The 18,370-nt window shown below is 37.7% G+C and overlaps 1 protein-coding gene across 2 annotated transcripts in view; it reads left to right on the top strand.

Annotated features, from left to right (window-relative positions):
• The window catches only part of PARPBP (PARP1 binding protein), a 54,551-nt gene that overhangs the window by 25,437 nt on the left and 10,744 nt on the right, over nucleotides 1-18,370 (top strand). For both annotated transcript variants that reach the window (XM_068944588.1, XM_068944599.1), the window contains 3 exons: nucleotides 7,844-8,027; nucleotides 12,023-12,201; nucleotides 14,578-14,659. In XM_068944588.1, the coding sequence (XP_068800689.1) occupies nucleotides 7,844-8,027; nucleotides 12,023-12,201; nucleotides 14,578-14,659 (445 nt within the window). The remainder of the gene's footprint in view (nucleotides 1-7,843; nucleotides 8,028-12,022; nucleotides 12,202-14,577; nucleotides 14,660-18,370) is intronic.

Genomic DNA, 18,370 nt, shown 5'->3' with positions numbered 1-18,370 from the left:
TAACTAGGAAAAATATTGACATTGCTTTAAGGTTTAGCTACTATTCTGTTGAGAACGTTTGTTTTGCATTGTTGCTTACGTTAATTTTGTCCAATTTGTCTGCCTATGTAGATGAGATTAATTGAAATCCTATTTCTTTGCTTTTGAGAATAGAATTAGACAACTAATCTCTTCATATAATTCCAAATTAAAAAACTGGCTATCTGTCCAGTTAAGTTCTTAACAGGGTCTAAAATAAACTGCTTACTAAATTTATAATGAAAAAAAAGCTGTGTTTTTTTCACCTGTGACAGATGTAGCTAATGTGTTGACTTGAGGTTTATAATCTGTTTTAAGACATTTTTTTCCCACCACATAGCTTACCTAACTATGTCATGTATTTTTTTTTCCCTCTGTTGGAGAAATTGGAATGAAAAAATAAAAATGCTGACCCTAGTATAATAGAATTTTGATGTATTCTTTCCTGTTCTTGGAATAGGCTTCAGGAGTCTGTTCTGCTTTTTATCAGGTTTTGAATATTGTCCACATCCTCAGCTCTTTTCCTATATACTACTTCAGTCCTTTTTCACAAAAGATTTATTTCCAGAAAATAAGTAAAGTGCTTCTGCATCATATTGTCATTGCACACTTAGACTCCAATTCTGTAAGAAGAGTTCTTGATGATGTCAGTTAGATTCTAGGTAGACAGAAGACCTTGCTTATGTGATAATCTCAGTAAGAGCAAGATCGACAAGGCAAGCAATTAATCTCTTATATAAATCAGTTGCCCTTAATGTAAGAAACTGACTAGATTGGTAAGGGAAATGGAATGGGAAATGAACGGGACTGGGACACAAATGGTATAAGGTGGAAGAGCTCAGGAAGCATGAGCTCTGAGGTTTTTTGTTTCTTTATTTAATAGGAGCAATCAGTGATAGAAGATGACTTAGGACTTAAAATGCCTAATATTAGGTAGAGTTTTACATTGAACTAGTTTTTTAAACTCCTGTTAGAACCATTGGTTCTAACAAGGCATTCTAGCATGTGATTTTTATCTTAACGTAGACATCTATTTTTCTCTGGCTGGAAGACAGGTGAGATTAATCCCACCTGAACTGTCTACTCTTTTAGTGCTGGTTCATGCTGAGGCTAGTTAGCCATTCCTTCTGTCAGTTCTCATCAAAGCTTAAATGTCCTAGTCTTTTACATTTAACACCACTGAAAGACAAGGATACTTAAAAGTGATAGAATTTGGAAGGTAAGAAGTGTCTTGTTTCAGAGCGTTGTTCTTGGATAATTGTTCTTAAACAGACTTTCTAAACAGTCATCCTGGCAGGGCGGAAGGGAGATGGAACAGAGGCCCCTCAGGCTGAAGGAGGTTGCAGAAAGCCAGTGAAAGGAGGATGGCATGGGAATGCCTATGAGGGAATAGGGAAACTTAGTAAATTTTTGGTGTATGCTGTCCTCTCTGCTGTCAAAAGCTACAGAAGTGTAATTTGTTAACTTATGACTTCCCAAGTTATAGTCTGGAGCTGTTCATAAGAATGAATCAAACAAACATATCATTTAGGTTATTTCTGTAGGTCTTTCCAGGTAAAAATGGATGATAAGAGTCACTGATGGCCAAAAGCGGCCAATGGGTGACGGTGATCAACTAGTCCAAAATATTTGGGAATGATTAATTAAAAGAAGGCTAACAGAACATAAGTCTGTAAAGTTAAACACTTATTTCAATCCCTTGAGAACCCTGCATTAAAAAAAGTCTTGAATTGTGTGGTCACATGTCATCCCTTTACCCCACCCACCCAGCAGTCCTGCCTTGTTTTGTGGATAGAAAAAAAGAGAAAAAAAATCAGGATTGTGTAATGGAAAATAAATATAGTAAAGAATAAAAAATCAGGATTGTGTAATGGACAGTGGTGTTTGGACCCTTTCTTCATTTGTTTTGGTAGTTGGAATGTGGCATTGCAGAAGGGAAAGAATGCTTGGTTCTAGTTCTTTTGCCATGGATTTACTGAGCAGTCCTGGATGAGCCACTGCTAGTCACTGTTGGACTTGGTTGAATCCGCTCAGTGGAAGATGAAGACTGTGCTGTCAGATTCAGGCTTTGGGTCTGAACATTCCTTGCTAGTAGGGGGCAGATGGTAACTTTGAAGCGTGGGTGTTTTTATTTTTTTTATTTTTTAGTAAGCTTTATAATTACTCTAAAGCAGTTTCTTTGGTTATTCTATCATAAATAAGGATAGGTATGGGTTTTCCAGTTGAAGCTCCTTTCAGTTCTTGAACAAGGAAATATCATTGCACAAGATTTGAAAGAGAATTTACTGATTTTTAAAAAGAAACAAACAAAAAACCCCTGCTATCTTATAACATCTGTTACACTGGTAACTGACAGATGTTTACTGCTAAGTGGATTTGACAGGAGTCTTCCTTCAGTATGACTCAAAAGGCCAAGGAGATGTGAATGAAGTGCTTTCTCCTAGAGTGTTTTATGTCAGCAGCCTGTTCTCTATTGCCTTAAACAAATGTCACTGCTTCCATTAACGTGTCAAGCTTGTTCTTGAATTCATTTAAGCATCTTCCTCCTTTTTCAGAATTAGGAGAATTAAAATTCTCAATTTTTGCATCAGTCTGACTGATGAAAATAGTCAGATCAGTCTGAAGACAGATAACTTCATCTATACAATTCCATATTCAAAACAAATCTTTGTTGCTCTCATAGCTGTTAGGAATTGTAGGGTGGATAAGTTTTCCGCCTTCTTCAGTTCATATAAAAATTTACTATATAGCACTATGTCAGATATTTACAGTCCAGTTAAATTCAACTGATTAACTGATTGTCTAGGTAATGTAAACCTGTAAAAGAGCATATATCAGAGTGATTTTGCATCGTATCTACTTTTATTAAATAACAGTTGCATTTTTTTAATCACATTTTCCTTTTATCTCCATGCTTTTAGTTCATCTTCCTTTAAACCTCACTAACAGTGAGGTCCTACTAGTGGACCTGTAGTTGCTCAGGTCACTAATTTTATTATTTTAAATATAGCTGTTATTTTAACTTTTAAATTAGTTTAATTCCATCCCTAAGGTGCTTATTTCTTAAGTTTTTTGATGCAGTGAATTGTCTTTTCTGGGAAATGCATGGTATTCCTTTGCCACGGAAAGAACAATATGAATGTGGGCAGTGTCCTAGGCATCTCCTTGTGTGCTGTAGATGGTATATATAACTGTTAAAAGAATACCTCTTGTATTCAGATTGGATTAACTGTATGTGTTCAAACTCTAAGACTTGATTAGGGTTTTCTGTAGGAAGCTTTGAAGTATTTACAAAATAAGACAAATGAAGTGGATTCAGCATTTTATAAATGGATTCAAGCCTTTAATAAAATCAAATCTCACAACATAGTGTATTCTTTTATATCCTGGTGTAAAATAGTGCAGTGTTTCAGTATGAATCCACATACACATTAGATCAGCATTTTATGCCTTGGCCTGTTTATATGAGTTCTAGCTGAAGTATGAATAAACTTTTCCTTTTCTCTGCTCCAGCTAGTACTGTGTATATCTGATGGGGACCTGGAACTCTTTCCTGGAAAAGAAGAAGGAATATGGGAAGAAGGAGATTAAATGAACTTTACTTCTAATAGCAAATATCCTCAGTTGGCATTGGGTAGTAGAGGCAAAAAAATAAACACAGAGAATGTGTTTTTATCAAGATTTCTTTTCCTTGGTGAAAAGCTACAATGTAATTAAAAAATGCATATGCTACATAGCCCTTAAATTAAGGGCATGATTACATGAATTAACTGATGCCCACCACTGTATAGAATAATCTGTATTCTTCCAGGCTACGTATATAAAATGTGTGGAAATTACAATGTGCATAAGGTCCAGATTTCTGTAGGCAGAAGGGACTTGGCTTGCGAAAGCAGTTACCTTCAGTCAACCCCTTCACCTGCATGTTTGCCTGAGTTCTAGGTTTAATGCAGTTTTTGTGGAGCAGATGGTGCTTAGTTAATACATTATGACTCTTATTTGGGGGTATTATTTTGGAAAGTGTCAGTTAAGGGCAGAGAGAAATAAGGCAGTTTGGCAAGAAGTGTCAGGAGACTTGGCTACAGTTCCTATATGTATCTCTGAGACAAATTTCTTCAGCAATGCTCTCTTCTTACCTCTTGACAGCATACAGTGCTTGTTTTCCCCCTCCCCCCCCCCCCCCCCCGCCCTTGAACTTTTCGTTCCCTTGTGGTTAGACTGACTGTGTTTTTTGGAGCAGTGGTATACCAGCATCTCCTTTTTTCTTTTTCTTTATACTATCCTTTCTAAGATGAGATAGTTCTTAACCTGTGTGCAGAGAGACTTCACGTAACGACTGTTCTTTTGGCTAAGTGCATGCGTTAAACTTTTGCAGAGCTGAATTTTTTTCTTTAACTGATTCCACAAACTTAATGTGAGTGGGATTGTATTTTACTATTATTAAATGAATAATCTTTAAAAGATGAAACTTGGAATTGTGTGGCAATAGTTGGGTCTGAGTACCTGGACAAAGGCAAAGAAGTTTCAAGTTGGCTTCAGGGTCTCTAATTTATTTACAGGAGATTTTTTTCAGCCAGAGTAACGCAGAGCAGCAAGATCTCTGGCCTCATTCCCTCCATGTAGTTTAATAGAAAACAGAATAAACAAAGCAGTTTTCCTACGTTGACTCAGTCCCTGTCGTTCCCTTGCTCTGCCCCTTTCTTTTACATTTTGGAGTATGAATCTAGATAGACAGAGTTCCATTTAATGGAGACACTTGTAGCTGGAATTCTAAAATTCTGCTTCAGAACTGAGTATGTACAAAATGCAATTGTCTTTGAGTTCACATGATATCCTTTTAAGAGAAGTAGATAGGAGCTATTGAGCGTGAAGGAAGTTGAAATATTAGCAATCACCTTGCTTTTGCCTATGTCACCTAAAGCATCAAAGGCATTAGCACTGTTTTGGGTGATTTTGTTATGTTTGGCAGAGGTGTGATTTGCAGCATCATGGAAACATCTGAAATTTCTCCCTTAAGTGCCAATAGCAGCTCAGACTTCAGGACATGCAAATAAATATTGAATGTGTGTGGGTTTTTTTTTTTGTTTAGCCTGTGGTATGGTAACACCAATACTATTGTTATCTGAGCTAGACAGATTGGAATTAAGCTATGCTTAAAATGCTGCCTTTCTGCTTTTATTTGGATTATAAATTTAACCATAAAAAAACAAAGTAAAACATCAGTAATTCTGAAGTTACAGAGAAGATTTAACAGTCTACTTCTTTCTTATCAGATGATGAGATTTAGATTTGGCCATGCTGTACAATGACTAGTTTTTGCAGGAACGCAGGTAGTGTTTCCTCAAGTTGGAGAAGGAAACTGTAGGTTGATCAAAAAGGGAAACTGTAGGTTGATTAAAAAGGGAAGATAAATTATTGCAACAGATCTTGAAGCAGGATAACTGTAGAGGAAGAACTCTTCAAGCAGGAACTCCAGATGAACCAAATTGCTGTTGCTGGCATATTAGCTTTATAAAACTGAATCTTGAAAGATATACGTACAAGGTGGCAAGTCTGTGCTGAGTCAGCACAACAGTAGCTGCTTTTGCACCTAGCAAGGAATCACATACACAAGGAAAAAACTACCTCTAACAAGAGATCAATGTCTTAGCTGAACTTAGTATCACAGGTTTAAAAGAGCTGCATTGGGGATTTTTTTTATGAAGAAAGTGGTGACTGGAAAGCTGATTTTTGCTTGTTTTCATTTTGTTTTTGAGAGTCTGTTTTTTCTTGCACAGAATCTACGTTTTTTTTTTTTAAGAATAGAAAAAGTGCCTGTTGAACAAAGTATCTTGTCTCCCACACTGGCAATAGATAGGTGCCCTGTAACAACAAACTAAATGTTACGTGATGCTTCTCGCAAGTATTGTCTCAGTCTCCTAATTTCTGGCTTTTTTGGAGGGAGAGGGAGATAAGTTTTCTGTATGAATTGTTTTCTAAAAAAAATATATCCTTCCTGCCTCTTGTTATGATTTTCTTTGTTTCTTTATTCCTGTGTCTATTATCAGGTGTTATTCAAGGGTGAAAATAACTTTGTGCATGAAAAAGTAAAAGGAGAGGGAATTAACTAAAACAAAGTATAGCTATAAGGAAAATACAGAATACTACATACTGAAGAGGTTGAGAAAGTATGCAGAAAGTGAAATAAATGACAAAATGTCTTGTGGCACTACTGAAGTTCTTATTTAAATGAGAAGATATGTGATTACTTGGAGTGGGGAGGGAAAAATCTTGAGTATAATTAACTTTGAGTCTAGATAATGTATGTTCTGAGAAGACCAGAGAAATGATAATCAAGTTTCCAAACAACAAACAACTTTCAGAAAGCTTTGAGGAAGGGATGTGTTATGATGTGGAAGAGCTGAGTGATTCTTCTAATGATTTATCTGTCCAAACCGAAGCAGTGATAAAATGATCTCTTACCTCCAGAAATACAAAACATTAACAAGAAGTATCTTCTAGATGCTTTTAAGCCTTTATTTAATATTTTAGTTTTGATTGTTTCCACACATTACTCTTGCATGCTATGCAATTCACTCATAACACTTATTTTCTCCTTTCTTGTGATGTGACCATGCTAACTGTAATGATAAGCTTTAAGTTATTTTGGTTTTTATTTTGAGCAGCATTGTTTAGGGCAGTGTTTTCAGCCTCTGAGTGGAAAGATGCCAGCAAAATTTTTGGAATTAAACTGCTTCTCTCTGTTCTCCAGGTCTGGGTTATTTTGAGGCATGCTGTCATATGGGCCTTGGGCTTATCTTTGTCCCCTGTGGCGTTCTTTGGGCCTAAAAACTTCGAATTTTCTTGTGATTCTTTAAGAATGGATTTTTTTTTTTTTTACATAGCCATGGTGAGAGGTCTACATGACAGCCAGTCGTATTTCCATTTTTATAGATAATACAAGTCTTACAAGTCTGAGGGAATGAGACATGGTATAGTTCTGCCTGTATTGCCTGTTGGAGCAGCCTCTGTACTACTACAACTGCTAGTTGCTCCAGGGTTATGCTGGGGAGACACCTGGTAGTTTTAATCCAAAAGCGATCCCAAAAGTAATCTACAGTGCGGATGATCCAAGGTACAGGACCATGAAATGAGCAGTCCAAACCGATAGTTTAGCTGCATTCATAATGCCTTCTCATCTTTCTATTAGAAGAGTTGAAATAAAGCCCCGATATAAATTAAATTTGATTCTGCATAATTTTGATGTCAGACTGTATGGACATTTCATATTTAGACTACTATATTTGTATATGATCTTTTCTGCATGCATTTTTTTTCTAGCTGATGAAAGAAGAAATTAATGCGATATCCTTTATGGTAAACAGTGATGGTTCATTTAGTCTAATTGCTATCTACTTTAACAAAATTGAAAGTAGATTGGTATTCTGAAGCATTTCATGAAGCACAAAAGACTTAAAAATTACTAGGTTAAATTAAAATCTGAGTTCTACTGAAACATTATGTTCACACTCATGGCTTATGAGCAACACAGTAATATAGAGGTTTAAAGGAGGAACTTTTCTTTGAACTTTTATGGAAAAGTTGATTTTATTTTGTAGCTCAGAGTATTGCTAAATGCTGAATTCATTACCTTTTGTATAATCTTTATTTTTTTTAGTAAACTATTATAATGGACAATACTTCTACACTGCTGTTTAATTTAAACTCTTCAGAGAACAGCTTTGATCTTTTTGATAAACTGTGAAGACTGGCTATATTCAATGTTAATAGGTATACTAAAGCACTGCCAAGATTAGCACGGAGATGACCCCGTGCCTATTTTCAGAATCGCAGGGGGGCGAATTCTGTCAACAGTGAAGATGCATTTGATAAAAGGCCGAAGCAATGGGGATCCTTTCTGTCGAGCAGTAGAGGAAGTTGTACAAGATTGGGATTTGAAGATTAAAAATATTATCGATTCACAACATGACGTCTTGACTGCCAGCACCACTGGATTTAGTCCAGCACGGGTAATGGGAATTTCTTTTGTTCTTTTTACTACTTAGCTTTAAAAGAAAGCAAATGTCTATTTTGTTTTGTTGTTTTATTTTTCTCTTCTTAAAGGACATTAAATGGAGTATAGTATCTTATTAATAATTCAGAGCAGTGTCATTTCTTCTACACTGTACTTTTTGACTTGTTGAAACACTTGGATACTTGAGGATTGTAGTGTGGATTTCAAAAAGCTGATTTATTTAAACTAAACTTATTACCTCAAAATTGTAAATAAAATACTCTTCAGAATGTAATTTTTTCTTGCAGCTCTTCTAGATGTAAATACTTAAAACTGTCTGATTTGCCACTAATTTGAAGACAGTAGAACTGTAACATTTCTGAACAAAAAAAAACCCTGTGAAAGTGGATTTAGGATTTGAGAACGCATATTGGTAAATTAGATAGTTTTTAACTCAGAATCAGATATATCTAAAGGTAAGAAATTCAAAATAAAATTTAATGTGAAGAAAGTCCAACATATGGTAAAATATGGGGATGAGAGGATATATTTAAAAAAAAAAAATCTAAGTTTAGGGTTTCTCTTTAGCATTTCAAGACAGCAATGAAACTATGATTCCTTCCTTGGTAGTAAAAGCGTGAATACAAGTTTGACATTCTTTAAAAGTCAGGTGCGGAGAATAGAATGCAAGCTTTCTATTTCTAATTTCTTTGCTTTCATTCTACTCAGGTTTGTATCATGACCTTTTTTGTGATAAAACTCCAACAAGGTTAAGTATTTTATTTTACATTGTTTGTAAATATATGAAATCATGTTGTCTAATGACAGGTATATCTTCTATCTAGGAAACTTTTAAGAACTTGTAGGGACTGTAAACATGTTTACAAAGTTAGCACGCTTTCTATTGTCTAATCGCTTGAATTACCTCATGGTAACATCAGATTTTTAAAAGATTTTTATATTGAGCTTCCAATATGCTCTTGCTTTTCTGTGGGAGCTACCAGTCAGACTCTAGTGGCTAGTACAACTTTAAAGGTGTTTCCACTAAGCAATGCTGAATAACTGGAGTACATATTTCAACCTCACTTTCCTATTTTTCCTGAATCTCTTATCACCTATATTTCTCTGCTTCCCTTTCACATCTTCCTTCCATGTCCTTTTACACACATTATCAGTTTTCTTTCACTTTCTCTGCTCCTTTCCGAAAGCATGATCACCGTATCAGTTACCTCTTTCTCGATTTCTCCACCTGCTTGTATTCTTGATAAAATTTTACCTGACTGATATTGATCTAATTCTTTATTTTAAAACTCCTTTAATGAAACTTCTTCCTTTAGAGAAATTCACCTACAATTGCCTTTCCAAAAGGGTAGATGTTTCTTATTGTTCTCCACAGGTGAAGTTCATAGTTTAATAACTCTGGGAATATGTACCAGTATCCTTGTTGAGATAAAGTTATTCTGTTGTATATTATTCAGTTGTATTCTGATGTAGTCAGGAAATGTGGATAAATACTTATTTTCACTAAGAACAGTGTGAAGTTGATATTTTTTTCAAAATAAGCATATGAAGGCAGCCTATGAACTTAATTATATTTATGTAAATCTGTAGTTCTATGTTGAAGTTTTCCTGATTTTATTCTTAAGTGCATTCATTGTTGGAGCATCTCATCTGCTGGTGGATGGCTGGATTGTACTGTAGTAGTTCTTTGAGGAAACTTGAGCATGATGCACATTAAGCTCATCCTTCTGACTGTACTCATAATAGGATGTCCATACTCACCATACTTGCCACAGTGTGGATGTAACTGAGTGCCATCAGACATGTTTACAGTCCAGATGTGACTGATGTGCTGGTTGGCTTGAGATTGCTAATGCTCACTCAAAGACAGAATATAGATAAATGTTAGACACATCAAATTTCAGATGTTGGAGCTTTCTGTACAGCATACAGAGAGATAGGTTGCCCTTAATGATTTTCAAAATTTTTTTTTCTGTAGGTTTTTAAGAATGAATTTGAGCTATATGGGATATTTGGAGCATCTGTATTGTTCTGTTAAAATCCCATAGGACAGCAAAGATCTAATGCTCCATGCTGAGTTTTGTGTAGAACTTTTTTCTTTTTTTTTTTTTCTTAAAAGAAGAAAGAAAACACTAAACCCTGATGCTGGAATTTTTCAGAAAAATCATTGTGTACTCAGAGTAAGTTATGTTTTTGGCAGGGTGTTATATTTTTGAATCACTTCTTTAAGTGCAAATTTAAAATTTGATCTTAATTATACAGCTGAAAATGATGCTTCCACTAGCTGCTGGAAAGGCTGCTTCCCCATAAAATGTACCTGAAAATAGTCTTTTTTTGGAAAAATATTTCCTTTTTTTCTGATTCCTTTCTTCCACCATTGCTCAGTTTTCCTGCAAGTATCTATCTCGTAGGAATCTACAGCTCTAGAAAAAATAATTTTTTTATGAAAGAGAGAGACTGCTTTTTGGTGAAGCGTGCATGAATGACTAATAGGAATTGTGATTAGTTTCTTCCTGAGAAACTTATTATTGTAAATGAAATCTAGTTAGTGTTTCTGGAATTGACCAGAATAGTCTGGAGTAGCTCACTGCTCACTACCCTTAAACTAATCAACAACTTTCCTGAAAAAATATTTTGAACCAGGAGTTTTAGTTTAAGCAGCAACCTTTTTGTGGCAAGGATTGTTATTTTATCCAAAGTTCTTATAGTGCCTTGGACAATAGGGTTTTACTTAATGATTAGCATACCAAGCTATGGTTGTAGCAATATGTGAGGTTTCTGAAGGTCACCTCTTGGCAGTTAGGAGGGAATGTTATGTTCTAAAGTGTTGGCTTTTTTTCTTCTCTTGCTTTGTATGTAATCAGTCAAGATAATGCCATATTTCTTTTTTCCTTTTTTTCGTTAAGACAAAAATTTACCATGACACACATGACATTTTTATAAAAGTCTATGATGTGGCGATGTAATGACTGAAGTGGTTCAGAATAAATTTTGAAAATTAAATGGTACTGAAATAGGCCAATTCTCTTAAACTATGTAACAACCATTTCTGTAATAGCTATTTCTAGCTATTGATTATAACTTATAGTATCTGACTGACATGTTGCTATGGTTTCTTGAAAGCTACATACACTAATTGATGTAATCAAATAGAGAGGAAAATAGCATTAGATCTTTTCAAGACCATGTTTAAAAGGAGTTAACTGATTAGATAAATGCCGTTTGTTGCTTGTCTTGTCCTTCCGGACAAATTTAGGCTGTTAAATATTTTTGTGTATGGGTAAATAAGACAGCCTGTGGTTCTTAGAATCTACTACTGTATATTAAGCACTAAATTCCTCTATAGAGCTCTTAGTTCTTTTAAAGAAAAATGTAGCGAACTTGCAATTCTTGCAGTCCCATAGTGGCTATGAAGTTCTTCATCTGTACTGCTCACTGTAGCATTGAGCATTTCCAGATGTGGGTGGTTATTTTCTTTAAGGACTTCTTTATTCTTGTGGAAAATCGTGAGGAATTCATTCTATTCCAACCTTGGGGTGATTGTGCCAAGTACCTCTCTTGTCAAATCTTGGTGGAAATCTCCCTTTTAACCAGTTGTTTTTGCAGATTCAATTAGAGGAACTGGACTTCACCAAAATGAGCTTGTGTGCCCCACAGCACTCAAGTTTGTTGTGAGGAAATAATACATTAATTTCTGCTGCATGGTTTCATCACAGATTTGAATATTTATCTGTGTGACTTGCTTTTCAATGTATGCCTCCAGCTGGCAATGAATTTATGCCTCCAGCTGGCAATGATCTAAACTCTTAATTGCTTGAGATGAGGAAGAAACTTCTCTATGAGCAAGTTACTCCATAAATGTTTACTGAGAAAGGGGAGGAGGGGATTCTTGCACTTTCTCCTGGTATGGGTTGCTTCTGGAGGTGAGCTATTAGTCTGGCTTATTGACTTTTCCTGTTTTACATTCCGTTTAATTTTATTTCTTTTCAGCCAAAATTACATTCCATAAACCATGGCACTGTATATTGTGGCAGAGATACGGTAAAGGTCTTGCTAGTCCTTCTGGATGAAGAAGCTGCCAATCCTCCTACCCAAAATAAAGCAGAACTATTATATGGTGATGAAAACTTAACTTTGTTTGGAATTACCTCTGTTTTAACACTCTTCAGGTCAGTACTGGAAGGTTTTTGGGCTTTGTTTTTTGGAAAGGACCTCGTACTGAATGACCAACAAACCCTTAATGTGAAAGAGGGGAGGTGGGAGTGGAGGGGAAGAGAGAGGAGAGCAGAGGAGGAGAGTGACATGGGAGAAGAAGAGGAGAGCTCTTCCTGGGACCAGTTGGGAAGAGAAGCAACCAGGGTTGCAACCAGACAAGCGTCCTCTCCTGGGCATCCTCTGCACTGCAGTAGTTGGTTCCCCAGTAATACTTCTCTCAGAGTAACTATACAGGTTTTCCTCAGGACCTGCTCAAACCTGCTGCTAGTTCTTTCTGTTTACTGTGCCATTAGTGCTGACTGGAGCATGCTTTGATCAGGGCAGGGGCTGCATGACCAGTTGTTTTTCTAGGTACAGCTAGAGCACGTGAAAAGTGGGGAAGAAGAGGTGAGAGCAACAGGAGAAAATACTGCCACAGCATCTCTGAAAACACTGCCCCAGCAGCTTGGGTGAAAAGATACAGAGCTGTGAGTGGAGAGCAGGCAAGAGGGTTGCAGATATAAGGCCTTTAGCAATATAGATGACTAAGGCACCTAAGCCACTGTGCAACAGTAAATTACTCTTGTTTTTAAGAACTTTATCACCTCTGTGTATGGGTCCTAAACTGAAAGATGGAGGACCTCCAGAGTAGAAGAACTTAGGGGTTCCATACTACTTATAGTATAGTGGTTAATTTTTATTTTCTAGTATATCAAATTTTTAATATCATTTGTGTGATTGCAACTAAAAATATCAATTTAGAAGTAATTTATTTGAAGTTTTGAGTTTATGGTCCTAAATAATTGTTTTAGGGGAAATAAAAAAAAAAAAAACTTTGCAAAAACTGAGATGAAATGTATTAAACTTGCAAATTTCTTTCTTTTCTTAATTTTTCAAATATTTTAATATTCTACATTTCTATAGGAGGCTTACTCTGAGGCTCCAATTAGAAGTGCTTTAGAAGTGCTGAACGTCTTAATATTCTGTAGAATAGTATTTGAGGTGTCACTTTGTTTTTCCATGACATAACAGGCACCTCTGAGGTGCAGCACTTTTTTTTGTTAATGCTTCTCTCTCAAATACTTGATCTGCAATGCTTTCCATCTTTTGCCAATCTATATTATTAATAATAAGTCTGGAACAGTTTACTGGATAAATGGAAGTATGTTTGGCAGTAAACTTCACTGTGGTTTTCAAATTCTTTTGGCTAATTTAAGATTCTGTATATCAGATGATTGATCACATTACATGGTAGTTATTGTTTTATGGTTTTTGATCACGTGGCAGTTACTTTAGTGTTTTGTGAATTTTCACAATACTATTTGTCATCTCTAGAGACTTCTTACTGAAGGATCCCAAGATATATTTAAAGTTTGTGGGCAATTTTGTCTAGGATCTGGTCATTTTGAGAGAGGCGTTACTTTTCAGATGGAGATTGAGGTTAAATTAGAGCATTTCTTCTAAAATTTAGCAGAAAATTTCTTACTTGTTTTTAACTCTTATGTCTTATATGTCTTAATAAACTTTTAGATTAAATCAGATATTGGAAAAATGGGATATAGAGGATTCTGTTATTACAGGTTTCAAAGAGGACTCATGAAACAGAAAAACAAAACAGAAGGGAGCATGTTAAACTGAAGAAGTTACGTATTTTTTCAATTTAAATGGCAAAATTTGTAAGGTGCTACAGAAATTTTGCACCACAGAAAAACAGAAATAAATAAAATAAAGAACAAACTTTAGTGAGGCACCTACAAAGTTTCTTTTGAAATGAAGCAGTTGTGTTCATATGCACACTGGCCTACTGTGAGGATAAACTGGAAAGTTGTTATTTACAGAAACAGATTAGATCTTTTTATTTCAAGAGCAAAAAAGCCCTTTTATATTCATCAAACTTCTTAATCAATGTATGCAACTATTCACATGCTGAAATACAGGAGAGTGGAACCATTCAGTTGGTTGTATGAATGCTTCTATTGAAAAGTATGTAAATAGGAGGAAAATTATTCTATGTCAGCCAGATGCTATTCAAGGGAGTGGAGGTAGAATGGTGACTTGGTAACTCACCACCAGCATTGCAAAGAATAACACTGTGTGCGCAGCTACAATATTGTAAACGTCAACTGTAAAATGATACCAGTAATTGAAACTGTTAAGTCCAATTTCATTATGCTGTCCTCAGTTGTCAAAGTACATGTGGTTACTGAGGAGAAGAGGAAAAAGTAAGGCTGGAGAGAGAAGATGCTTGGCTTCCTTTCCTTCCTGTTTCTGAGGAACCTGATATGGCCATTATTTTTCTTAACTAATTGCATTTACATGGTTTAATTACTTCTTACTTCCTTTTAATATAGATCTCCATTACAATCCAGGGGATCATCTCCAAAACCTCATAGACAGCGTATTCAGGAATCTATGGATGAAAAAAAAATTAAGGTACTGAATGGAAATGGGTATGTGTTTATGAATATACTGAAATAATAGTGCTAAAATTCTCAACTACTTGCCTAAAAGTGTAGTTGTGATTAACCATATGATTGATCTAACTCATTGACATGAGTTAGAATGTAATACCCCGGAAAAAAGGCTTTCAATTTACTCAGAAGTATTTACTAATGAAGTATCTTAAAGGAGACAATGAGTTAATCTATAACAATGTGTGTATTTCAAGACTGTAAAAATGAAACTGAACTTACATGAAAGTAAAGAAACAAAAAAACGAACAAAAAAAATCCAAGCCCTGAATACAGGCATCTAATTTCAGTTCACAGAATCACAGAATCGTTTAGGTTGGAAGGGACCTCTGGAGATCATCTAGTCCAACCTCCCTGTTCAAGCAGGGTCACCTAGAGCATATTGCCCAGGATCACATCCAGACGGGTTTTGAATATCTCCAGCGAAGGAGACTCCACTACCCCTCTGGGCAACCTGTTCCAATGCTGTCACCCTCACAGTGAAGAAGTTTTTTCTCAGCTTCAGATGGAACTTCCTGTGGGTCAGTTTCTGCCCATTGCCTCTCGTCCTGTCGCTGGGCACCATGGAGAAGAGGCTGGCCTCATCCTCTCAGGACCCCCCTTCAGATACTTGTACACATTGATGAGATCACCTCTCAGTCTTCTCTTCTCCAGGCTGAACAGGCCCAACTCCCTCAGCATTTCCTCATAGGAGAGACGCTCCAGTCCCCTCATCATCTTGGTAGCCCTCCGCTGGACTCTCTCCAGGAGTGCCATGTCTCTCTTGGACTGGGGAGCCCAGAACTGGACACAGTACTCCAGGTGAGGCCTCCCCAGGGCAGAGGAGAGGGGCAGGATCACCTCCCTCCACCTGCTGGCAACACTCTTCCTCATGCACCCCAGGAGACCATTGGCCTTCTTGGCCACAAGGGCACACTGCTGTCTCATTTTTAACTTGCTGTCCATGAGCACTCCCAGGTCCTTCTCTGCTGAGCTGCTTTCCAGCAGGTCAACCCCCAACCTGTCCTGCTGCATGGGGTTATTTCTCCCCAGGTGCAGGACCTTGCACTTGCCCTTGTTGAACTTCAGGAGGTTCCTCTCCACCCACCTCTCCAGCCTGTCCAGGCCCCTCTGAATGGCAGCACAGCCTTCTGGAGTGTCAGCCACTCCTCCCAGTTTAGTATCATCAGCAAACTTACGGAGGAGGCAGTCTATCCCTTCATCCAAGTCACTGATGTTAAACAATGCGGAACCCAGGACTGACCCCTGGGGGACACCACTAGCCACAGGCCTCCAACTTGACTCTGCGCCATTCACCACAACCCTCTGAGCTCGGCCATCTCCATCCACTTCACTGTCCACTCATCCATCCACCACTCATCCATCCACCACTCATCCATCCACCACTCATCCATCCACCACTCATCCATCCACCACTCATCCATCCACCACTCATCCATCCACCACTCATCCATCCACCACTCATCCATCCACCACTCATCCATCCACCACTCATCCATCCACCACTCATCCATCCACCACTCATCCATCCACCACTCATCCATCCACCACTCATCCATCCACCACTCATCCATCCACCACTCATCCATCCACCACTCATCCATCCACCACTCATCCATCCACCACTCATCCATCCACCACTCATCCATCCACCACTTCCCGAGCTTACCTACGAGGATGTGATGGGAGACAGTGTCAAAAGCCTTGAGGTCCAGGGAGACAACATCCACTGCTCTCCCCTCATCTACCCAGCCAGTCATTCCATCAGAGAAGGCTATCAGGTTGGTCAGGCATGATTTCCCTTTGGTGAATTCATGCTGACTACTCCGGATCACCTTCTTGTCCTCCACATGCTTAGTGATGACCTTCAGGAGGAGCTGTTCCATCACCTTTCCAGGGATGGAGGTGAGGCTGACAGGCCTGTAGTTTCCTGGCTCCTCCTTCCTGCCCTTTTTGAAGACTGGAGTGACAGTGGCTTTCTTCCAGTCCTCAGGCACCTCTCCTGATCTCCAGGACCTTGCAAGGATGACGGAGAGTGGCCTAGCGATAACATCTGCCAGCTCCCTCAGCACTCGGGGGTGCATCCCATCGGGGCCCATGGATTTATGGATGTCAAGTTTGGACAAAGGATCTCTAACCTGATCCTCCTCCACCAAGGGAGAGTCTTCCTTTCTCCAGCCTTCCTCTCTTGTCCCCAAGGTCTGGAATTCCTGAGGACTGGCCTTAGCAGTGAAGACTGAAGCAAAGGCAGCATTCAATAGCTCTGCCTTTCCTATATCCTTCGTCACCAGGGCACCCGCCCCATTCAGCAGTGGGCCCACGTTTTCTCTAGTCTTCCTTTTGCTATTGATGTAGTTGAAGAAGCCCTTCTTGTTGTCCTTGACATCCCTTGCCAGATTTAATTCCAACTGGGCCTTAGCCTTCCTTGTCGCATCCCTGCATGCTCTGACAATGTCCCTGTATTCCTCCCAAGTGGCCTCTGTCCCCTTTTCCACATTCTGTACACTTTCTTCTTCTGTTGGAGTTTGGCCAGGAGTTCCTTGCTCATCCATGCAGGTCTCCTGCCCGCTTTGCTCAACTTCTTCCTCAGAGGGATGCACCGATCTTGAGCCTGGAGGAGGTGATGCTTGAATATTAACCAGCTCTCTTGGACCCCTCTTCCTTCTAGGGCCCTACCCCATGAGATTCCCCTAAGCAGGTCCCTGAAGAGGCCAAAGTTAGCTCTCCTGAAGTCCAGGGTCGCAATCCTACTCATTGCCCTGCTTCTTCCTCGTAGGATCCTGAACTCCACCATCTCATGGTCACTGCAGCCAAGGCTGCCCCCAACCTTCACCAAAAGTTCAGATAACAATGGCATTCTTAAAGTGCAGTAATGACATTTTTAATATCTTTTTTCCAGGTGGTTTTTTTGTAACACTCCTAAGAAATTTCCATAACATTTCTCAGTGAGCAAAATTACTATCATGAAGGCCATTTGTCAGTCCCCATCTTTTCATAAAATAAAGCATGCTAATGCAGACCCTTATACCTTTCTAGATGAAATAGAACATTGCAGTAGCATGTAGGGATTGTAACTGACACTCTTTAAAAGAATACCTTTAATATTCCTGAAAATTGTAGTCTTTTGTACTATGTTTTACGTAAGTTTTTTTTTTTTTAAACAGATAAATTTCAGTATTGTGTTGGGACTGCAGAAAGAGATGTGGTCATATCTTCCACAGCATTTCAACAGAGAGCTACGTAAAAGTGGCTATTTAGTTTTTGCAAATTTAGTTCTGACAACAAATTAAAAACACAAATATGATTAATATATAAGGATTAATATATAAGGAAAAGAACAGAGGTGTTATAAGCTGTCACAGTTAATCCTAGAACAGCATAATGAAAAGTCTTTCTGCCACTGAAAGTGAAGGGAATTTTAACATATGTGTTTGAGAAGTAGAAAGTCATTAAAGGGAATTAAAATGAATTATTAATTAAATTAAAATGAATCATTATTTTCAGAATATTTTTTAAAATATACTCCAGTTTCATTAATGTTATGATGGGAGTTAATGGTTAAAAGCACTGGAGCAAAATGTAACTTAAAACTAATATGCAAATTGTGAAAAGATGGGAGCTGACAAATGACCTTCATGATATTAGTTTTGCTATAAACAGCATATTTAAATTG

Source organism: Struthio camelus, chromosome 1 (genome assembly GCF_040807025.1).
Source record: "Struthio camelus isolate bStrCam1 chromosome 1, bStrCam1.hap1, whole genome shotgun sequence".
In the NCBI taxonomy this organism is placed as follows: Eukaryota; Metazoa; Chordata; class Aves; order Struthioniformes; family Struthionidae; genus Struthio; species Struthio camelus.
This window is presented reverse-complemented; position numbering and strand designations above follow the sequence as displayed.